We start from the raw sequence: 24,568 nt of genomic DNA, 5'->3' as shown, positions 1-24,568 counted from the left end.
TCTTTACAAAGGTAAAGAGATGTTCAACATCGTCACTCTCCCAATTCCTTGATTATATCTGATTGTCCTAAAACTTTATACGCTTACTCACAACTACTGTATGATCTATTGAAGAATTTACATTTCGATCTCCTGGGATCTAAATTGAGGTCACTCTTACTATAAATAGATTTTTCAAAAAATAGGTCTTCCATCTACCAACTTATCTATTATTTATTAATTATTAATTAAATTATTGATTAATTCATTATTGGATATATATATAGTTCTGTTTCTTCAAACTCTTACTCACAATTACCATATCTTGTTTTTATATTTAGCAGCATTTTCCTGAAAGACATTGTGATTAGACTAATCATACCATCTTCTTTTTGTGTATTGTCAATGTTGAATAGCGAGGGGATTCATATGCCTTTTTCATCATCTCCTAAACAAGGAATGAATACAGCCCAGAAGCTGTAGGAAGCCTTCCTTGTACATTGTAAGTCTCTTGTTTTATTGACTAAACATAAATTTCTTTTCCGTAAAAAATGAAATTACTGTATTATTGATTACAGAGTAAATTTAGTTCTATAAGTTTCTGGAGATAACATCAGAATTTCTACTGGATATTAAATTTGGAGAAATATATCAACCACAAATGTGTTGAAGAATACCCCATTAGAAGCTTGTGTAAATAAAGTGACAATACAAGAGTTTAATGTGGCAAGTTATCCAACACAAAAAAATTGTCAAACAAAAATTAACTTCTGGGATTTGTTCTCCAATTTAACAGTACAAATGTCATCCTCAATACTCTTGGTGTTATGTTCACTTTTGATCTCGGTGCCCCTAGAATATGTCATGGCTGAATTGAAGGCTCAGTCACCGCCATCATGTGGATGATAGAACAAAAGACACGTTTGATCCTTTGATGTACATCAGACGAATCTCAACTTTGTCATACAATTAAATTAACAGGCGTTGGTTCCGTTGACCTAATTGTCATCAGCTTAGCAATCAAGCAAGTTTTCCCCTAACCCAAGTAGCCTGCCGCATGCCTTCAAATTTGCCTGACATATTCCAGGGTTACAGAAAGCGAAAGTGAACATAACCCCTGGAGTATTATGGAACAGATATTTTCAACAATACAAAATATCAATTAATCTCAACATAGTAGACTACTTTATTCTAAACAACCTATAATTTATATTATAATTTATATGAGAAATACTAAAAACATTCAGGCACAGGAACTTGGCACAAATTTTCAACCCACAGTTATAATACATGTACCATGGGGTTGGTAATCAGCGCCAAGTCCCTGTGATTTCAAGGCATCAGCCAGTAACACACTACATATCAATATATATATAGATCTTAGTTGATCTTCACCTTTACCAAAATATATAGTATAAAAATAAAAAAATATATAATTATATACCCTGGTAAATAAAACAAGAATTTATAAAGATATGTAACTGTAGATAAAAATCCTGTAAAACACACTGGTGTATTGAAAGTACATGTCCATGGATGCATCACTGCTCGACAATGAATACTTTAATTATACATTAACTATCTACAACATATCGGTGTCAAGAATGAAGCCTCTTTTTGAACATTTCGATGATTTGTAGGATAGGTTGTTTGTCCGGATCCTTCGGCTCTTGTTTCAGGAATATCTCGAAGTGATGGACGATGTTACGGATTAAATCCTGTTTGTCGTAGTTGTGGGATACATGCAGCATCTTCTCGCAGGCCAGGGCGTAGTTTTTGTGCCAGTATGCCGGGAACCCAGGGTTTGTTTTGATGGCTTCAGTGTACAACTGTCAAGTACAAGATATTTCCTTTTGTGGGCAACTATTTTTGTGCATTTTTTTTATGTTTCATATCAAATTTATCCACAAATAAGCCCCTGCTTCATTTTTAAGTCATTTATAAATTTCGAATTAGTCAACTGAAAATTATTCACAGATAAGGCCTCCCAAAACTTCAATACTGAAGCTTTACACTAAAGGAGGGGGATTATTTAAGGATAAATATGGTACTAAACTTTTACACTAGGGGAGGGGGCTTATTCGAGGATAAATACGGTACTAAACTTTTACACTAGGGGAGGGGGCTTATTTGAGGATGAATATGGTACTAAACTTTTACACTAGGGGAGGGGGCTTATTCGAGGATAAATACGGTACTAAACTTTTACACTAGGGGAGGGGGCTTATTTGAGGATGAATATGGTACTAAACTTTTACACTAGGGGAGGGGGCTTATTCGAGTATAAATACGGTACTAAACTTTTACACTAGGGGAGGGGGCTTATTTGAGGATGAATATGGTACTAAACTTTTACACTAGGGGAGGGGGCTTATTCAAGATTAAATATGGTGCTCAACTTTTACACTAGGGGAGGCCCGGGGCTTATTCAAGGATAAATACAGTACTAAACTTTTACACTAGGGGAGGGGGCTTATTTGAGGATAAATATGGTACTAAACTTTTACACTAGGGAGGGGACTTCTCTGAGAATAAATACATTACTAAACATTTACACTGGGGAGGGGGCTTATTAGAGGATAAATATGGTACTAAACTTTTACACTAGGGGAGGGCACTTATTGGAGGATAAATATGGTACTAAACTTTTACACTAGGGGAGGGCACTTATTGGAGGATAAATATGGTACTAAACTTCTACACTAGGGGAGGGCACTTATTGGAGGATAAATATGGTACTAAACTTCTACACTAGGGGAGGGCACTTATTGGAGGATAAATATGGTACTAAACTTCTACACTAGGGGAGGGCACTTATTGGAGGATAAATATGGTACTAAACTTTTACACTAGGGGAGGGGGCTTATTTGAGGACTAGGGGGAGGGCACTTATTGGAGGATAAATACAGTACTAAACTTTTACACTAAGGGAGGGGCTTATTACAGGATAAATACGGTAATAAACTTTTACACTAGGGGAGGGGCTTATTACAGGATAAATACGGTACTAAACTCTTACACTAGGGGAGGGGGCTTATTTGAGGACTAGGGGGAGGGCACTTATTGGAGGATAAATATGGTACTAAACTTTTACACTAGGGGAGGGCACTTATTGGAGGATAAATACGGTAATAAACTTTTACACTAGCGGAGGGGCTTATTAGAGGATAAATAGAGTACTAAACTTTTACACTAGGGGAGGGGGCTTATTCGAGGATAAATATAGTACTAAACGTTTACACTAGGGGAGGGGACTTATTCGAGGATAAATACGGTACTAAACTTTTACACTAGGGGAGGGCACTTATTCAAGGATAAATACGGTACTAAACTTTTACACTAGGGGAGGATAAATACGGTATTAAACTTCTACACTAGAGAGGGCACTTATTTGAGGATAAATATGGTACAACAATAGTACAAGTTGAATACACAGCATTAACTAAAATGGGAACATAAACATACATTATAAAACATCAAACGATAGCATACTGCATACAGTGATTAATTGGCTTTTTGTGTGGTGGAAGGGTTACATAATACAATGTAGCTATATATAGCTGTACATATAGTCTTAAGGTACCTAATTTTCAAATCGTCCATGTTTTCAATAGACCAAAACTTCAATCCAAAATTGTGAGGGGTATCTAATGATCATCTTAAAATAAAATTTGAATGTCAATTCTGAAGAATCGCCACAATTAGAGTTTCCACCAATCAAATATCATGTCTGTAGACTACCTATAATGATTGGTCAGGAAGTTTCTAATTATAGCGACTGATGTTGTGATACTGTTACTCACTCTACAGTTAATATTTCAGTTTTTATATAAACCATCCATACTTTATAAGGCATGTTAATGGAATAGTGTACTTGGAGGTTGTGCATGATAGGGAAGTAATCCAGAAGAAATGAAGAAATTTTCGTTTCATTTGGACTGAGCATATACATACCTGGTAAGAAGAAATGAGAGCTTCCTTGCTCTCCTTCTCATTATCTGTGGCCTGTGATCTGTCATACAGGTAGTAGGCTGTGCTGATTCTGTAATGATGATACAAACATTTCAAATCTAACCTTTACAGTTCATACAATCACAAAACCTGTAGAAACCAACCCTTAGGTAATACTATCACAATAAATGTAGGAGAGATCTCCGGACAAACAAAACTTTATGCTGTAGTGTAATTTATTACTCAGGACTTACTACCTTGAAACATGTCAAAACTGACCCCTGCACTATATCCCTAATCCTGATTAAACATTTATAACTTTTTTACCGGTCAAATGTCAAAAATTATTTATTCTATAAAAGTGATTTTGAAAAATATCACTTTTTTCACTAGTGAAAAATATCATTTTTTTCAATGGTGAAAAATATCACTTTTTTTCTGATATGACCAATTAGAAAACTGCTTACAAACAACAATGGAGAAAATGAAGATTTGCATATAGCTCTCTGTCATGTTATGTGACATCATAATGCAAGATAGAATACATAACGTCACGAATTGGCGTACATTTGTGAGCAGTTGACAAGGGACCACAATGATCTGGGAGAGATTGAGCTGCTTCAGTATATTTTGCTACAAAATGTAATAAACAAAATATCTAACAGTGTCTTCAGTAATACCAAATATATTTCGCTTATGTGACTGATATTTTGATATTTTGTGCGTAGCATGAGTGAAAAATATTGAAGTATTAGCCACACTCATGAAATATATTTGGTATAACTGAAGACACTGTTAGATATCCTGTATATCTTAACACCTGTGAGACAGATACAAAGACCAATTGTGATATAGTTCACTGTAAAACAGATACTCCCAGCATCAAATGTTCTGACCATCTCTGCTCATCATTAGATATAGGTTTAAAATTTACCGTTGAATGTCCGATTTCTACTAGACCTATAGCTACTTTGTCAAAACTTTATTATTATTATTATGGGCATCACACATATCATACTTACTTAGCATTCCACATCTCATCAGTTGTCACACGTTCCCAAGAAGTTTCAGAAAATCTACAATCAAGAATAATACAAGTTTCCTTTCATTTGACAGCCATTTAAGGTACTGACTACATCAAATTTCTCCTTTGTAATTAAGCACCATGTACAATTTCTATAATCATTTTACTTCAAAGATATCGCCCTGAACTACCTGAAAATATATCTGCGATCAGAGTTATTTCCCTTAGGAAAAATTGTTCAGCTATCACTCGCGTCACATCAGTGATCATTTGTTTTGAGTTATCTCCCTTAGGATGTAAAAGTGGAGAAGATAGGTCACCTTGCTGGCTAAGCCTTGAGGGAATTTCCCTCTCTCCCCTCTGGTAGGATGTGAAGCTTATATATCACCTTACTGGCTAAGCATAGAGGGAATTTCCCTCTAGTTTAGTGGTACTCAAAGAGAGAGAGAGAGGGTATTTTTCAATACTCCTTGATGGTTTGTGCTTAAGTAATATCTGTATTGTTAAATGGGTGCCGAATAAAGACCAACACTGCAGTAGCCTTTCTTACCCAGCAGGAGGATGAGTCCAGTTCTGTGCTATTTTCCTAATAGATGAGATGTGAGCTGCGAGGTCAAATGTTGTCCCTTTCTTCACAAAACGACTACACAATCCATAAGGTACCACGGTATACCCATTCTGCCAGGAGTTCTCATGGTCCTGGATTCCAATACAAGCAAATATTGGGGCTCTACAGAGGAGAGAAAATTATAACAACAACTTAAATACAACAACTTACATATACACTGTATACAGAGACAAATATTGGGGCTCTACAGAGGAGAGAAAATTATAACAACAACTTAAATACAACAACTTACATATACACTGTATACAGAGACAAATATTGGGGCTCTGCAGAGGAGAGAAAAATTATAACAACACCCTAAATACAAGAAGTAAAAGTTTGTGGCTCTTCATGGGAAAGGAAAATAAAGCAACAACTTACAGAGACAAATATTGGGGTTCTTCAGGGGAGAGAAAACAATAACAACAAATCACATACAAATATTGGGGCCCAGCAATGATAAGTAAATATAGACACATCAATATATTATTATGATTACATGTATATGAAAATTCATGTAAACAAGTCAATTGCTCTTTTCAAACAGATATCATGTTTACCTTTCATGTAAACAATGACAAACTTTTTTTTACATGCCAGGTAAATATTGACCCTGATTATTAAATGTTTCCAAAGATCATTTAATATACACAAATTTGGTAAAGTGAAAAGGCAGTAATTCAACATTGCAAGCTGGCTTTATGAAAATCTTATATCTTCTTTTACAATAAGGTACATGTTAATCAAGTCAAATTACAGCTCTTAGCTCATCCAATTCATATGTACCTGGAAAATGCAAAAACTCCACTGGCAGCTAGTGGTGGAAAGATGATCAGATATAATTGATTAACTAATCGTTCAACATTAACTGATCTGATTATCAATAGTAATTTTTTATAATCAATCATTGGCAGATTGATATTTTCCTGTTTTAAACAAAATGTCATATCCTAATTTAGAATACATAATAAAAATTTCAGCTGTTCACATATTTTTTTCATAACTGAATCGCAGATAACTTGGGAATTTTTTAGTTTAGTTTGACACCAACTGAAAATTTATTCATTTCATAGGAAATTTTGAATACATGCACATTCGTTCGAATATGAAATCGATTAACTACATTGGCGGGCTGATCAAAACCAATAATCAATTTTGCATTTGCAACCGATTTTCCGTCATAACTGGTAACCATATTAAATTTTGAATCAAACTGAATATCTGTGTATATGCCATATGTTTTTTTGATACTTACTTGTCATAATTGACATCAAGAAACCTCTCAAATGTAAAAGAGATTCGGCCATCCTTCCTCCTGCCAGTGGCAAGGTGAAACATATCTCCAGGGAATGTAATCCCTGGCATTGTCCATCCCAGCATGGGTACTGACCACTCGTACGTCAAAATCTGTTTAGTAAAGGGTGTGTTAGTCCAGGGGGAAATAAAGTCAGATTTAGGTTAATTTGTCTCGAAATTGATTGGTCAAGGGGAGATAACTTAAATATTAAATGAGTTTCAGGAGTTAAATATAGATAATAATTTGAGTGATTAAATATGGGATATAATTCAGGTAATTAATCTGAGAGTAATAACTGACAATTATGCAACCTTTGTGGATACTAGCCGCATTATACTGCTCGGCTAGAGAGATCTTCTCTTTAGCTCGATCGGTTGAGCGTAAGACTATTAAGCCAGAGGTCCTGGGTTCGATCCCTAGTGGAGGCAGTGATTTAGATTAAATTAATCATGCACTTTGTTACAATGATTTGTCTATGGCAGAGTGCATAGAGTGTTTTAAATATATGACAATATATTTGTCTGTAGTGTTGATAATACAATACACAAATGCAAATTTATAAATGAAAGGAAACTTTGCATAAGTAGGCAAAAACAATTTACCTCTTGATCAAATATCTGAATGTCAGGTCTGATATTTTCACACAAATGCAAATATCTGTAAATGAAAAAAAAAAAACATTTTTATACTGATACCTAGGATGACATACAAGTACACTGCAGTATCTTCAATATACAGTGTACATCTATGAAGAACTTTATCTATGTTAAATATTGATTTTATTCTGGACACGGACCATATCATCTACCTCTTTGTACTGGTCATGGTACAAACATGTACAATATATATATATTGATTTACCAGTATTAATTAGACCCAGATACAGATTTCTAGTTCAATCGCTTAATTTTCCATCTACATACAATATATACATGTGTTGCTTACATAAGTAATGTATCTGTCTGTGGTTCTCCGTAGAATTTGGAGACGGTCAGGTGCGGTACCCAGTCATAATGGCGTGTGATAAAAACTGCTACCAGATGTATTGTGTACATTACCTACATTTTTGTACCTCGAACACTTCTTGACCTAGTCACTCGAGATCATACTTTTAACAGAAAATCATCTACCTGAAAGTGTTTGATGGGAGGTCTCCCTTGGTCAGGATGATGGCATTTGGTGGCATCGTCCGCAGGACATCTTCTCCAAACTCGTGGATGACCCAGTTCCCGCTCTGGTCACTCACATTGTAATGGCGTTGCTATGGTGAGGACACAAAATGATGCTAATAGTTATTGGGTATTATCAATGCAGCGATGAATGAAGTTTCATATACTTGTTATCAGATCTTAATATTGTTGTAAAATAATATGATTCTATGATAAAAACAGTCCAAAAAACTAAACAGACTTAGAAAAAAACTTGGTAGCCCTTTACCCCAGCAAGCTACAGGCCAAATGTTAGGTCTCTGGGCCTCTTTGTTATTGAGAAGAATTTTGTTTAAATGAAAAGTTGACGCCCTTTGAACACTGTCCTCACCTGTTTTTTCACCAATCAAATGATAAAAGAAAATAACTTCTTTCCTGATCTCTTTTAGAAAAATTGGCGTGAGAACCAAGTAATCAATTTCATTTAGCCTTAACTTACAAGTTGGAAAACTGACAAGAGAACAGCCACAAGCAAATCTGGTCTTGCGTAATCAAAAAAGGTCGGTTTTATCTTTGTCATCCAGAAAAAGTAGCTGAAACAACAAAAAAATGACACACATTAGTTAGAAAAAGTTGCTGAAATATGACTTTTCTGGTCTGGTCAAACTTTGACCTTCTAAAATGACTAAAGTCCAAAATCACATAAAAATTCTGAAAAAAAAATCTTCTTGAAATCCAAGAACCTGTTTTATTTGAAAAAGAAAATGATTGACAGGACATCAATATCAGCCACGTTTACTAGGAATGAAGGTGGCTGGCCATTGACTCTAAAATGTTCTGTTATTAACTTACTTGATGATGTCACTGTATGCCACTGCTGCTATGGTAACGACGATCATATCACTCTGCATCCAGAATCGCTCCACCTGTGAAAAATATATATTATCCTCAGTTTTGAATGATCAGAAATGCATTTAATTATTAAACTTATATATATCTTTTATCAGCCCTTGGGGTCAACAAATGAACTTTAACTCAAAGTATGGAAGAGATTGATGCAGAAACTTGTTTCATTAATGCAGAAATTTAATCAAATCATTAATCAATACAAGAGCTGTTGGAGAACAGCATAGCTCGTCTCGCAAATGTTTGTCAATAAATAATTAAAATATATTAATTGGAATGGTTTCGCAAATTGCATTAATAATATTTATATTGTTTACTTGATCAGATTATGCTTTGTGAATTCATGCAATTTTCAAAACCATACCAATTTATATATATATAGATTATTTATTGACAAACATTCGAGAGACAAGCTATGCTGTTGTAGATTAAATGAATATATTAAATACAAATGTAATTGCTTTTGGACATATTTCTTCAATTTTTTGACAAAATATTATCCTAATGAGAGTTGTCTCCCTTGAAAAATGTGGACCGGTATAAATTGTCTATTGTGAGCATTGTCACATTGTTTTATTTTCAGTTTCACCCTAAGAAGGGATAGTGTAACTCCATAGGGACTGTTTTACCAAATATCAGCACCCTAGTACAATCATAAAGTGATGTGTTAAATAGCTTTCAACATTTGCACAAACATTTTTTTAAAATGTGTTTTTTCCCCAAAAAAATATTTCAGTTTAACTCTGGCAAGGGATAGTTTAACCCCCACAGGGAACCTAATACCATGTATTACTATGCTTTCAACACTCACAATATAAACTTAACGCAAAGTCCAAAGATTTAAAAACAAAAACAAAAAAACACAGATTTAAAAAGAAAAAATCCATTTTTTTTTTTTAAGTTTTACTCCAGGAAGGGATTGTCTTATTCCATAGGGACTCTATTGCCAAATATCAGCACCCTAGTACAATTATAAAGTGATGTATTGAAACCTCTTAACACTTGCACCAAAAACTTAACGCAGAAATATTCTAAGTCCAAAAATTTGAAAATTCTGGTTTTTTCCCAAAAAAATCTTTTAGTTTAACTCCGGCAGGGGATAGTTTAACCCAAGAGGGAGTCTATTACCAATTATCAGCACCCTAGTACAATTATAAAGTGATGTATTAATACCTTTCAACACTTGCACCAAAAACTTAACGCAGAAATATTTTAAGTCCAAAAATTTGAAAATTCTGTTTTTTTCCCAAAAAAAATCTTTTAGTTTAACTCTGGCAGGGGATAGTCTAACCCCCACAGGAACCATCAATTACTATGCCTTTCAACAATTGCACCAAATATTTAACATTTGGAAAACCAACGCCGACGCCGGAGTGATGACATAAGCTCTCACTCTTCTTCGAAGAGATGAGCTAATAATTGTACTACATGCAATGATTTTGCACAGAAAATTTCACACAATTGTCATCATTATCAAATTTTAACAGATTAGCAAAACTAATGAAGTGGCACGCCCACAATATGTGTTATAGAAAATAAGATACATAAACTTTGATCGATTCAATCCTAATTCTGCAGTTCATTGCTAACATAATGTATATCTAAAGCAGGTACTTACCACTCCCATGTAGAGAGCATTTTTAAGGTCTAGGTTTGCCCTCCAAGAGAAGAACAGCAGGTACATTGTCATCATGAGGAAAAATACACTGAGCGCTCTCTCTTTTGTCTTTAGGTGTCTGAAGGTCACAGCAATACAATTATATATTGTTACACTTACTCAAGGGAGAGCATTCAGGATTAGTCTAGATGAATAATTGCTTGATATTCTTTTATGTTTTTTGGCTGTTCCATGGCATAAATTCAGTATATGTTCAGAATGATAGGTTGAAAACCTTGAAAAAAGTCCAGGATGAAATAAGGGAAAATGTTGTACAAGATATTTGAAATATGAAGGTTAAATGAATTTCAAATATAACTGTACCTGTAGGTGACAGCAACCAGTCCAAGGAGGAACAGGACACAGATGACCGGAGTTAGGTCACTTAGGATGTGATCCATGTAAGCACTGGTCAAGAGAAACATTATGTAATTATGTGGTGAAAAGATTTTACCAAAAATTCAATTTTAGATACAGCACATCGGGAATAATGAATATCAAACTAGTCCATAAGCTGTTTCAACCTCCGATGACTCATCAGTGATGATTACTGCCAAAAGTACAGAAATCTGGAATAGGACAGTCAAAACAGGTCTAAATGAATGTTAATTTTGAACCAACATAAAATATTATATTTTGGGCAAAGGTTACTTTCATAGCTGTAAGAATTCAGACATAGTAGGTAGGGCATAAGCTCATACAGTCCTGGTAAATGTGATTTTTATAAATTTTCAACTTTCTCCTTCCACTCATATCAAAACAAAAGTTCCGAATGAATTTGTTCTAGCGAAATTTGGCGATGACCGCTTAAGGTTGCTGTTTCACATGTACAGCACCTAATTACAAAATGAATTCCATGGACAAAAATGCAGGATCTTCAAAGATTAATCTTACATAAAAATGAAAACTTAATTGCTGGACATTTTATCGTGATATGATTCTCAATTTGATGTATGATTCAATATTCACTGTACTTAGCAATAAGATGTAACTACAAAAAGTCTAAAGTAAAAGATACTCTCTCACCTGCACAAAACACAAGACAATGAACTCTCCCTCAGTTGTCTTACCTGATACCAAACATCAGCCCCTGGCCTGTCTCGCCTTTACCCTGTAAACAAAGTATTTTGTGATATATCAACAGGAATGTGTTCACATGATTTTTGACTACAGTATGTGGTCAGCACAAAAATATTTCAAATTAAAGTCAATTATTTCATGTATTGATGAAACCAGCTTCCATATCAACAATGATTTCTTGTAAAATACATGTAAAAACATTCCACTTCCTAACATTTTATATCGTATCCAAATATTTTAAAGAGTCTGATAAACATCACTTCTTACAATTTTCATCAGGATCTTTTACATAAGAAAATAAGGCCTTCTAAATCATTGTAAAATCAAACCATCCAACAGTATTGGGAAAAGCAATTTTGCAAGAAATCTTACTCCTTGCTTATTTTAATTAATGGTCAGTACAGTTTCAACATATGATTGTTGGAGCTACTACTGTACCCATCTTTGAATTGAGATATCTAAAAATTGATTGTTTAACATAACAATGTCAAAATTGTTAAAATTACTATGCCTTTAAATTTTGCTTTGAATTTTAGCCATATTCAATGCCCTTTCTACACTTTCAATGCATTTTTTTGTTAAATTAAAGGTCTTTTAGAGCCTTTCTTTTTTTATAAATTATAAGGCTTTTTATAGGGCAAATCCTTGTTTTAATGCCTTTTCAAAGTCTGCTAACCCTGACAGGTAATTAAAAAAAAAGAGTTACACTTTGGTTTATTTATCAGCTTACCAGATCAAATGTGCCATACTCCCTCCTCAGCAGGTGAGTTAGCAGTCCAGCCAGTGACCTCTGGTCACCCCACGTCCACCTTGACCGTAAAAACCAGCTGGACAGAGGTAGATATAGGTAAGGCAAAAGGCCAGTCAGAAAGGACAGACCAATCTTCATCAACACGCTGAAAGATAGAATCTAAAACAAAAATATTTGAGATTGTAGTGATACACTGGATTAAATAAAATAGTAAAATTGACTTTCTTTTATTGATTTTTTTTGCACTTGTGTCCAATTTTTGCTAGTTTTGCCATAAGATTACCAGACAACTGTTTTGTATTGCAACACAAGTCAATGCTTCCAGTGTGTATATTCCAGTGTATTTAACGAAAGATTCATACAATGTTTGCAAACACATCATGCATCCGTACCTTCATTTAGGTTAGTGACCGCCCGTTATCGAATACGCTTGTAACTTTATTGACATGTAGGCCTACCTGTGACAACACTATATTGATGCACTCCTGCACACATAACTTGCAATTCCGACCAATCACGGCTCTCGTTTCAAACGCACCTCATGTGATTGGCCTAGCAAAGTTACAGTACACCTTTCTGATACACATGAACGGTTAAGCGGTACAGCGATAGGGATTACATAATATTTTTCGTTCACACTTCTGGTTTCACGAGTCTAAGAGTTACTTTTTGAGAAAGCACACCTTCAATTTTATCAGACAAAAAGCTATTGTAAAGCTTTCTACACTAAGTTGTTAATGTATAGGATGGCCATCTTATGAACATATTTGAGGTAGTATTATTTTCCTGAGATTTTTATACAACATCATTGTTATACAATTTACACTAAAAACTTTTTTGATAAGGTGCCATTTTTATGTATATTAATAACATGAGCATCTGTTTTAGTTGCCATGGTAACCAGAGATTGGAACAATTGGTTTACAGACTTCCTGAGCACAGCACGATTATGAAAATAAACATTTACCTGTTTTTTGTGAAGAGTATAAATGACCCAGACTGCCAGACAAAACACATAGACGACCATGGTATGTTGGTTACACAGTGAGAGAGCACACATGAATGATCCCACAAGTGACATCTGAAATCATGTAGAAATAGAGTGACAACTCGTACAAAGACACTCGAGTACTCTGATGCCCTGTCTTATCCGACATGTTATGATTCTGGAAAAAACATGTATTCTGACACCTGAGTATTCTGACATCCTATCTTAACCGATCCCCAGAAAATTCTAACACCATACCAAATATGACATTTTAGCATTCTGACACCTGAGTATTCTGACCTACTATCTGAACCAATCCCCCAAAAATTCTGACATCATATCTAATACAACATTTTAGCATTTAGACACCTGAATATTTTCACATCCTGTCTAATATTAATCCTTTGTTTTCCGACCTCTTATCTGATATAAAATATCAAGGATGTATACAGTCACAATCTGCATGAAGATATATCTAAATCAAAGACTTTTTAGTTAATGTTAAAATTGTCAGGGCATCCAGTAGACCCTTGAGAGTATGTTTTTGACTCCCCAAAAATCAGATTTGACTCTTGGGTTTGAAAGCACATGTCGACTTGGCATATGTTTTGGCCCTGCTAGTACCTATATATATTTATATTTTGTAGTTTATCATGTACATACTCTTCCACATCTGTACCTGTATACACACCTTGATTTGTGACTGCTTATCAGCGTCCTCAAACTTCAGAGCCAGGAACATGAGCAGAGCCACGAACATGTTGTTGAGGCCAAAGACTTCGGCCGTGATGGACCATGCCCAGGTAAGCTTACACCAACCCCACATACCTACTGCTAGCACAGCTGCTGATGGGCGGCCGGTCAGTCTAAAATTGAATATTCAGCATTATACAATACTTAATCCCTCCTCATCATTAAGTTCTCTCCATTTGTCAAGGACTTATCAGCTGTAAATTCATGTCTTTAAAATCTGGTTAAACTTTGGTTTGACTTTTCATAATAGTAATGTTATTTCTTGGCTTTTGTTCATGGTCATATTTAACAACATAGCTTTGGCTTCTGATGATACACTGTATGTTTTTTCAAATAAAAATCATTCATCAAAATCTTTGGACATTTTATTAGATTTTGCAATCAATTTTCTTCAAAATAAAATTGAAAACTATTTCACCTCATCAAAACTGATGTTGTTGTTTTAAGTTATTCCAGGGCTCTAAATTTTCATTTTGGATATGATATATCATACATAGCTTTTAAATTCTTGAATCCCTGAAGACCATGACATGTATTTCTTTATCAATGCCATACTCCACAGTGATAGCTTTCTTGATAAACATCAAATTCTGTTACGGACCAACAATGGATCGTATACCTAACTTCCTGTTTAGTTTTCTTTGTTTAGTTTAAACATATTTTATTGACATACAAAAATGACAAAGGGATTAGTCAGTAAGTTATGCCCCAATCCCACCTATTGCCAACCAAAATGCCGTAAGATTCAGGGCTTTTTCTGAGGGCTTTTTGAGGCTGTTAATGGGCCCCATTCCCAATTGGAAATATTTCATTTTAAAGCCAAATTCCCAAAATGTGCAGTTTACTCCTGAAAACCTTTCCCAATTCACTAATTTTCTTCCCGAAATGAGACAAAAAGGCTCCATCCCAAACCAGTGAGAAAAAGCCCTGAAATTGTTTTCCTTCTAGGTGAATGAGAGTCAGAAGGAACATTTAGAACTACAGCTAGTACCTGAGAACAGTGAGTGCTAGAAACACTATGGCTACCCCTCCAAACATGGACGTCTGTAGATTGACTCGCCACGCCACACTTCCACCCGGTACTAGTCGTATAGCCAACCAGGCCAGCATTGTAAACACAGGGTAGCCAGGAGGGTGGGCGACCTGTTCAGACCAAAATATCAAACAGAATGTACATAAAACATATACTGGTAGACATGATATCGACAGGCAAGATTTCAGCTAAGACTAAGACTGTAGCACACTTCATACGAGGAAAATTTATTCAACATTCAAAAAATAATATTTTATAAAATTTTCAAGGACACAATATCGATTGTTGATTTATGAAATTGACACCTGAATCAGCTGGTACTAATTATATATTCTCAAAATATAATCAAACAATTGGCTTTACTGACATCAATACAGAATAACACACGTTCAGGGTAGTAGAAATTAAATAGTGCCTATATTGATACATGATTCATTACCAAAATCAATAAATGATTTATTAAATATTGATATTTATAAATGCCTCTTTTTTTCTATAATGGCTTGCCATAGTACTGCATTGAATAAAAAAAAATAGATTGTGAGCGCATTTCTTACCCCAAGTTCCTGTGCTGCAGCAGCAAGTTCTCCTGATAATCAATAACAATAAACTTGTTTTACTGTCAATTACATTTCGAAATATTTCTTTCCTAAAACTTAATAATACATGTTATGTAACATAAATAATTAATTTTACAGATTTTTAAAGGAATCTATTGTACATGATGAATAGCAGTTTTAAATTCCAGCATTATTATCCAGAACTTAAGAATTCACTGCCATCAAGTCCTCATTTTATTCAAAAGCCATCCTGAATATGAATTTCTTTCTTTCGATTTCTTAAATTATGCAATTGTGTTATTTCTCAGAAAACTTCCCAAAATGAGTTACTGTTGAAAATGATCAGTTTTTGGAATGTTAGACTTTTAATGAGCAGCACTGTAGCAGTGAGTTTTATATATATAGTATCTAAAATACAGGGGATTGGCCTCGGTTGAGAGTGGATGTCAGTAACATACTGAGTCTCCTTCTGATAGAGATCTGTTCAGAATGGTTACCAATACATGGGAGAGGTTTGAGGGGTTGGGGCTCGGGAGGGGTTGGGAGGTGCAGCCCAGGGTTCAGTAACATACCCAAGTCTCACCTCCTGGTAGAGATCTGTTCTGAAAGGTTACCACGATACCAGGGAGAGGTTGGGAGAGGTTGGGAGGGGGATGGGTGTTGAGATGGGGGTTGGGAGTAGGGGGTTGGGGCTCAGGAAGGGTTGGGAGGTGCAGCCCAGAGTTCAGTAACATACCTGAATCTCCTCCTGGTAGAGATCTGTTCAGAAAGGTTACCACGATACCAGGGAGAGATTGGGAGAGGTTGGGAGGGGTTGGGAGGGGGATGGGTGTTGGGAGGGGTTGGGAGTTGGGGGTTGGGGCTCGGGAGGGGTTGGGAGGTGCAGCCCAGGGTTCAGTAACATACCTGAATCTCCTCCTGGTAGAGATCTGTTCAGAAAGGTTACCACGATACCAGGGAGAGGTTGGGAGGGGTTTGGAGGGGTTGGGAGGGGGATGGGTGTTGGGAGGGGTTGGGAGTTGGGGGTTGGGGCTCGGGAGGGGTTGGCAGGTGAAGCCCAGGGTTCAGTAACATACCCAAGTCTCACCTCCTGGTAGAGATCTGTTCAGAAAGGTTACCACGATACCAGGGAGAGGTTGGGAGGGGGATGGGTGTTGAGATGGGGGTTGGAAGTTGGAGGTTGGGGTTCGGGAAGGGTTGGGAGGTGCAGCCCAGGGTTCAGTAACATACTGAGTCTCCTCCTGGTAGAGATCTGTTCAGAAAGGTTACCACGATACCAGGGAGAGGTTGAGAGGGGTTGGGAGGGGGGTGGGTGTTGAGATGGGGGTTGGGAGTCAGGGGTTGGGCCTCGGGAGGGGTCGGGAGGTGCAGCCCAGGGTTCAGTAACATACCTGAGTCTCCTCCTGGTAGAGATCTGTTTAGAATGGTTACCACGATACCAGGGAGAGGTTGAGAGGGGTTGGGAGGGGGAGGGGTGTTGAGATGGGGGTTGGGGTTGGGAGGGGTTGGGAGGTGCAGCCCAGGGTTCAGTAACATACCTGAGTCTCCTCCTGGTAGAGATCTGTTTAGAATGGTTACCTATACATGGGAGGGGTTTGAGGGGTTGGGAGGGATGGGATGGGAGGGGTTAGGACAGTAACATACCTGAGTCACCTCCTGGTAATGATGGGTACAAAGTGGTGAAATAAACACTAAATGTCACAAGTCCTAGGACCAAACTCAGCTCCAAATCATGTGCCCCTCTCATGTCACTCCTGAAAAGATCAAGTAAAGAAAAATTCTTATGGGATGTTATCTCTGAAAATTCAACTGCAACACCTGCAATACTCTGCATAACATAGTGATTTAAGAGTATTATTGATGGGAACCATGATCACTCAGTCAGTAGAGCAAATCATACAATGTATACTACATTAGATTCCTCCAGCTACTACAATGAGACTCTGTCTCAAAATGAGCCTCATGGCTCTTCATGTGGCTGTAAAGAATACCTTAATAATAGTTTTTTTCTTTGAATTTCACCCTTTTCAAATTACTTTCTTATATTTCACCATTTTTATTGTTGTTTCTTTTAATTCATCAGAAAATTTAGGACCTTGTTAATTGACTCTTTGAAAAGAAGCTTTCATACTTCCAAAGTTATCAGGAGAGCTAAACAGTTTAAAATCCTTTTCGGCCAAAAGAGCTTTGCACCCCTGGGACAAGTACTCCCCACCAAGGTGTTGCATTTAGGGAACCCCAGCTGTTTCCCTACATCCTGGATTGATCTCTGAACTGAAACCTTTGAAGCATTTTTTTTTTTAAATATCAACTAATCAATTACATTACCTTGATATAGGCTCTTCACTGATTATGGGGAGTTTCACTGATCTGACTTTGTCCAAATCCAATACATACATGTTTGCATAACAGGAGAAAGAGAAAATGTAGCAGCCAGACCAGGGTTTGAACCTGGGACCCTCTGAACTCTAGACAGGCAACCTATCAACTGAGCTATCTGGTCGCCGTTGATCAACTTAGTTCAGTTTTGCTACATTCCTTCCTCCTTTTTCAAGACTTCAACTTGAAGACCACAATTTAAGGTATCCCCTTGCTAAGCATACTCCTAATACTTCAAACAAGTGTTGGCAAGCACATGTACACCCATTATGTAACAGGAGAAGAAGAAAATGTAGCAGAAAGACCAGGGTTTGAACCTGGGGCCCTCCTAGCTAAGATTTCTCTGGCCCAGTCACCATGGTCACAGGGCCAGAGAAATCATGGGCTTGGGCCCTACAAACTCTAGACGGACACTCTACCAACTAAGCTACCTGGTCGCCGATGATCGATCTAGTCCAGTTCCAGTTCCAATACTATGTATTATATCTTAGACATTGTCCTTTATACCCATCAGAAAATTATGATATGTTATCAGTGTAGCAAGCCAGGTTTTAATTGTAAATACTGTACATAGTTTTATGGTCGCCTTCTAGCTTCTGACTAGGGGGAATTTCCCTTTAGATCAGTCGGTAGAGCGACGGACCTGTAAGCCGAGGGTCGCGGGTTCGATCCCGGCTGGCTGCACACTAATACTCCTTGAACTTTATCTTGGTGCCGCAGACCACTCCAAGTGAAAGCAAGAGGCTTCCTTGGAGAGAGAACCTGGGTTGGTGTGTTCGAGGCGAACACGTTTGAAGGAGGAAGTAGTGTAGCAGGCCGGGTTTTAATTGTAAATACTGTACATAGTTGTATGGTCGACTTCTAGCTTCTGGCTAGGGGGAATTTCCCTTTAGCTCAGTCGGTAGAGCGGTGGACCAGTAAGCCGAGGGTCGCGGGTTCGATTCCGGCTGGCTGCACACTACTGCTCCTTGAACTTTAACATCAGTAAATATATACAATTGTATGATTGTTTTGTGTGAAAATACCTGTGATCTGTATCAGACTGCATGTTATCCTTCTCGCTCTTTCCATGAATATGTCCAAAAGTATTCCTTTTTTGTACTTTTGCATTTTTCTGCTTTTGGGGTTTCATTTATTGTCTTTGTATAGTTGTGCTGTAAAATATTTAGCTATTAGTTACCTAAATTTTATAGAAATCCAGAAAATGACAACATAAATTAAATTGTCCTGATTTATATATCAAAAAAGTTAAGATGATATACATTACATTGTCTTGAAAACGTGCCAACCTTACCCTCTTCATCTATCTTTATTTGAAAAATCTACAGCAATGTATACAGACAATAGCTAGCCTATAACGATATATGGACGAAATATTACAGGTCATTTCGACCTAAAAAATGTACATAGTAATTACCAAATAATATATATTTACGACAAATACAAAGCTTAACAAATCTTTCAAAGTAATGATTCTCAATTTATAAGTATAACCATCATGATATCAAACTGTGCTAATCTCAATAAAAATTACTCTTGTTTTTGAGGCGAACGAATTTTGTGGCGAAATAGCCCGGTCTGAGCTTCTGTCAATGTCGTTAGCGTTTGAAAGGAAAAGAATATTGTAACAAAGTAAGATTTTTCCTGAAATTTTTACGGAATCAAAATGTTTGACTAAACAGTCAATGTCAATTCAAATGCTCCAGGAAGTCAACAGACCGAATACCAGTGAAGTTTTCCTTGTGAAACCAAAAGCAAAACTACCTCAGTAGATAAACCGGAAGTTGATAATCTGTCAATAAAAATAAAACCAACACCGGACAAATTTCCTTCTGCCACGCACCTGTTCAACGGCGAACCTTAAAATAAATATGTAGCGACAAATACATGTATATCATAGGCTAGTTATATGTTTTAACATACATAAATATTTTTCATTTTAACTAAGGGGTCATTAATACACCGTCTATTTCAAAAACGGTTCTACGTTGCATGTTTCTCTTTTGAAGAATACTAAACTGTAATATAATGAAGGCATGCTGCACTGAACAGTATCTATGACTTTATCATTTTCAATGCCATTTTATAATTTTATTAAAACTGTAAAATCAGCACCCTTTCTCAATATTCGAAAATAATGTTTTCAAATATTCCCGCAATCGTTTCTTTCGTTTACCGGAAGTGCAATCCCTATTGTCAGGCAGACGACCAACTTGTTGATGTTTATAAAATGAAGACACATCCTCCGAAGTATTACTTAAATACCCTTTCAAATAATGATTTGGAATCATTCACTGGGAAGGATATTGATAATGCGTTTCAGGTAAAATCAAAATTATATTTCTCTAGAACCCACCATCCTCCGTGCCAAAACTGAACCTGTAAATCTAGACACGGAGACGATCTGTTACCTTGTTGGGCACTGTGCAGTAGGCATATGGCATTCGTTTTACACTGCAACATGAAGATTGTAAAAGAAACAAAAGTTCTGAATGGCTTGATCCTTGAAGGTCTATATTCATTATTTTTCAATCTAATTAAAATCGGATGGTCATCACTACGTTACATGATATTAATTAGATTGATTATTTTTAATAGTCTATTAATTCGTGTTTAGATATAAGTAGAATCTAATTTACAAGCAATGAATTCTTTTAGCAGTGCATAGGCCTATTGCAATTTAAAAATGTGAGTCTACCTTCTCATTTATAAGGAATGTAGAGTATAATATAGGGCATATATGTATGTTTTTTGTTGTTTTTTTTTCAGGAAATATACGAAATCGAAATGAAAAAGAAACGTGCTCAAATAATGAGAAGACTAGATTCTCAATCAAAGAAAAATACTCAGCAGCTTGCTACATTTATGCCAAGAACACCTCTCTGTCAGACTTTCAAAAAGCCAGCTTCACCAAACGGTTCATCACCTGTTTACACGAATCGATCCCCAGCTATTAAGCGCTTTGATCCTGTTATGTGTACATTCAATTCATCAGAATCAGATGGTCAAGGGTTCCGTAAATACACCAGATCATTATTACAAACACCTAGAATAAAGAACGTCAAATTGATTAACATGAGCTACAGTCAACCTTCAACTCCAAAAATCAACTTCAACCAATCACATCAAATGCCATATCAGACACCAAGCCTGTTGAATAGGAATGTGAATTGGTAAGTATGCAGATTTACATAGATACGTCTTTGATAAAACATAGATTTCATGTTTATGGAAGATTTCAAATTGAAATTTTCATTTTGTCAACTTTTTTCTTCATTAATGTTATAAACTACTATGTAGATAATCTACAATCATAGATATAATTCTAGATTGTACTGTAACCTCCAACAAAGTGATAGTTTTCAAGTAAATGTCAATAATTTTAGAGGAGCCTAAAATTTAAAAAAGAAACTAAATTAATAATTTCATATTTATGTTTATTTTACACGACTGAACAACATTGAAATAAGTTTTGAAAATAGTTATATGTTGATATATACTTTATATACCATTGGACTTATCATTAGAAAAACTGTGATGATTAAACATCAGTATAAAGCAATCCCTAACACTATAGATACATAATATGTACATACATTTAGGTGCATAATTATTAATTTGCATGTATTGTCTTATAAACTACAATTGATATTTTCTTATTTTGCAGGCCATCTGTACAAACTTTTGATATACCCCTGACTCCTCTGTTGAATGATCCATTAAATGTATTTGAGGTGAAATCTGGAAATCAAGATATCTTTCCACTTGATATTCTTCAAATGATTGGTAAGATTTTCTGATCTCCTAATCATAAAAACTAATTTGAATGATGTATGAAGAGCAAGTGAGCTTGTGCTGTGGTACATCCATTATTTGGCAATCCTGCTGTTGTTTGTATGGCATCAACCTGTCCTTTTAAGGAACTTCTTCTCAATAACTAAAAGGTTTAGGGTCATATGCTATTTGGTCATTAGTATGCTGGGATGGGATGAAGAGCTACAAGTTGGTTTAAATGAAAGATCTTGGTATACTTCCAAGGTGATAGGGTTCAAATGTGTTAAAATCTTCAAATGATCATACAGGGAAAAGTTTTTGCTTGAAATCTGGGTGGAAAAATAGCTTTTTTTTTTATTTACATACTTTTGTGAAAACAATCCAGAGTCTTTGGATAAAGACTGAAGATCGTATTGGCAGATCAGTGAGGTAAGGAACTTTATATGTTTTGATTACAGGTATTTTTCTACAATAGAAACAGGGTCCGTTAAAAGGACCCATTCCCCTAAAAAAAATCTTGTGAAAATTCCCAAATAGCCACGGAAATATTCACAATTTGAAGTCACTTTTGAATGATTAAGTAAGTTTTATATACAAAGACCTATATTAAGGTTCCTTTGAAAAATAAAAAACAGCTATAGTTAACAAAATGAAATCAAAAATAATATAAAGGCAATATTCATCAAAGAAAAACTAAAATTTCTAAGAATTACACTATTTTTTGTTTTTACCAATGTCACATTGTGTTGCGTAGAAATTCCCGATTCAATGGACCCTGGACCCAGTTGAAAAATTGTAGGAAAATCCCTGGATTAGCTTATATCAGCTGGTATATCTTCTTTTCTTAAAAAGGGTGTGGTAGGTGCATTTAATGGGTTGAATACGGTCTATACAATTTTAATGTCTATCAGTCGTGTTGGGTTATGATGAATAACTTGTGTGGTTACAGATGATGACACTAAGCCTGTGGAGTCGGTAGATAAAGAGCTACACAGATATACAGATGTGACGCTGAGTGATCTCAATGTGGCTGATTACCTTTTGGACATTGCAGAAGACTATTCTACAACCAATACCATCACCACCATAGCACAAGTCTCACAGCAAGTTAGTTACACAAAATTAAAACGTATTGGAATTTTAAAAGAACATACATGATATAATAACTTGATCTGTTTTATAGCTGGATGCTCTTCATTCTTATTCTTTTAATTTTTTTATTGAGAATATTATGAACAGAGATATTCTCTGATCAAATTAAAACATTCAAAATACTAATTTTTTTTTTTTTTTGCAGTCTCAAAATGAGATTTTATAATAAAAAGTCTTCTTGATATTTTGTCAAAAACAAGGAAAGAAAATAATTAGGTGGGCTAGTAAAGACAATTTACTGTAATGTCACATTTCAGAACACTCCAGATAAGCTGAATACAAAGAGAAAATGCAGACGAGCAAAACCTGTGAATTATGAAGAGTCTTTAGTTTACAAGAGACAAAAGAAAGAAAGAGATAGAAAGATGAGGCAAAAAAGAAAGGAGTCTTTCAATAAGCAGCCCATTGGTCTGAGGCGGGTATGTATTATAATGATCACAGGGTATGTAGATGTACAAGCTGTAACATTTTTTTTCTCTGTGATACCAGTACAGTGTTTTCCTGGTAAATATGGGACATTTCCATATATGGGTAAAATTGAGGGGGAAAAATTGTGGTGTATGATGGGAATTTGGGGGAAAATAAGCTAAACATTTCTGTCAAAGGACCATATTTTGAGCAATTTTGTTCAATGCAAATACTGTTGTCATCACAGTTAAGTCATACGTTGCTGATATCAGTTTATTAAATAGCAATGTTTGATTAATGCAGTGCGTTTCATTCTATTTCTTTGCAGAGCCAGCGAAAGACCAAAAAGAATGTCAAATACTTCTAGACATCAACTTAATCGAATGGTAAACTCATTTGTTAATATGTTGAAGTGATTAAACCGTCAAAGAGGAACTTTTGAAACAATTTAGAGTGGGATCTTATATGAAGAGACAGACAACTTGTATTTTTGTGATAATTTGATATCTCTTATAAAGTAATCAAATGTTCTGTTAAAATCAAATTGTCGGGTGTAAAATGTCCGCAGAAAAAAAAACTTGACTTGCTTATTGCTATGCCTGTGATGAACTCTTTTACAGCTTATTTTTATACATTTGTTGAAATTTGAAATGTTTTCATGGTGATTTTTACTTAGTTGTATGATTACTAGTAAGTGGCTTAATGGACAAAGAAGGAATGTAGGAGCCTATTCCTGCACTAAAAACAATTTAGTGATAAAAAGCAAATCATATTTGTTTACCTTCATTCTGAGAGAAACTGTTAAGAGTGTGCATTAATTCATTGAATAGTCTGTGTAAAGTTTATTGACTGTGCTAACATGATCTAGGTTCCATGTGCAGCTAGACTAATATAGTAATTGAACTATTGGTGATGCTTTGACCCAATACTCAATGGAGTTAAATGAGAATCTAGGAGTAATATGTGTAATGTTTGTAGCAGATTCTGAGAAACCTTGCCATGTAGAATTGCTGTACTCTGTTATTACTGTTTCAGTGTGGCTCATTATATTCCAATTAAATATTAAATGTAGGTTCAATTTATTTCATTCACCCTGGGTATTAAAATTGGATACAATTGGT

General features: G+C 35.6%; 2 protein-coding genes and 1 long non-coding RNA gene across 3 annotated transcripts; 1 reads left to right on the top strand and 2 right to left on the bottom strand.

Annotated features, from left to right (window-relative positions):
- Positions 1–767: 767 nt before the first annotated feature.
- On the bottom strand, positions 768–17,270 carry LOC117324579 (transmembrane protein 260-like). Its single transcript, XM_033880499.1, has 20 exons — positions 17,126–17,270; positions 16,811–16,986; positions 16,318–16,663; positions 15,732–15,763; positions 15,133–15,284; positions 14,080–14,254; positions 13,368–13,481; positions 12,380–12,559; positions 11,640–11,680; positions 10,894–10,977; positions 10,531–10,648; positions 8,859–8,932; positions 8,506–8,599; positions 7,989–8,119; positions 7,461–7,515; positions 6,817–6,968; positions 5,505–5,684; positions 4,953–5,006; positions 3,934–4,021; positions 768–1,808 (listed from the first exon to the last, which is right to left on the bottom strand). Exons 1-20 carry the CDS (start codon positions 17,268–17,270, stop codon positions 1,578–1,580), a joined length of 2,622 nt encoding a protein of 873 aa, XP_033736390.1. The 3' UTR covers positions 768–1,577.
- A 107-nt stretch (positions 17,271–17,377) lies between these two features.
- LOC117323024 lies at positions 17,378–19,891 on the bottom strand. Its single transcript, XR_004531634.1, has 3 exons — positions 19,833–19,891; positions 19,139–19,267; positions 17,378–17,488 (listed from the first exon to the last, which is right to left on the bottom strand). It is a non-coding gene; the product is annotated as an uncharacterized LOC117323024 (long non-coding RNA).
- A 404-nt stretch (positions 19,892–20,295) lies between these two features.
- On the top strand, positions 20,296–24,568 carry LOC117323023. The gene is made up of 6 exons (XM_033878011.1): positions 20,296–20,436; positions 20,883–21,286; positions 21,781–21,899; positions 22,837–22,994; positions 23,297–23,458; positions 23,776–24,568. The coding sequence occupies exons 1-6, from the start codon at positions 20,344–20,346 to the stop codon at positions 23,812–23,814; spliced, it is 975 nt and encodes a 324-aa protein (XP_033733902.1). The 5' UTR covers positions 20,296–20,343; the 3' UTR covers positions 23,815–24,568.

Source organism: Pecten maximus, chromosome 3 (genome assembly GCF_902652985.1).
Source record: "Pecten maximus chromosome 3, xPecMax1.1, whole genome shotgun sequence".
Lineage (NCBI taxonomy): Eukaryota > Metazoa > Mollusca > Bivalvia > Pectinida > Pectinidae > Pecten > Pecten maximus.
This window is presented reverse-complemented; position numbering and strand designations above follow the sequence as displayed.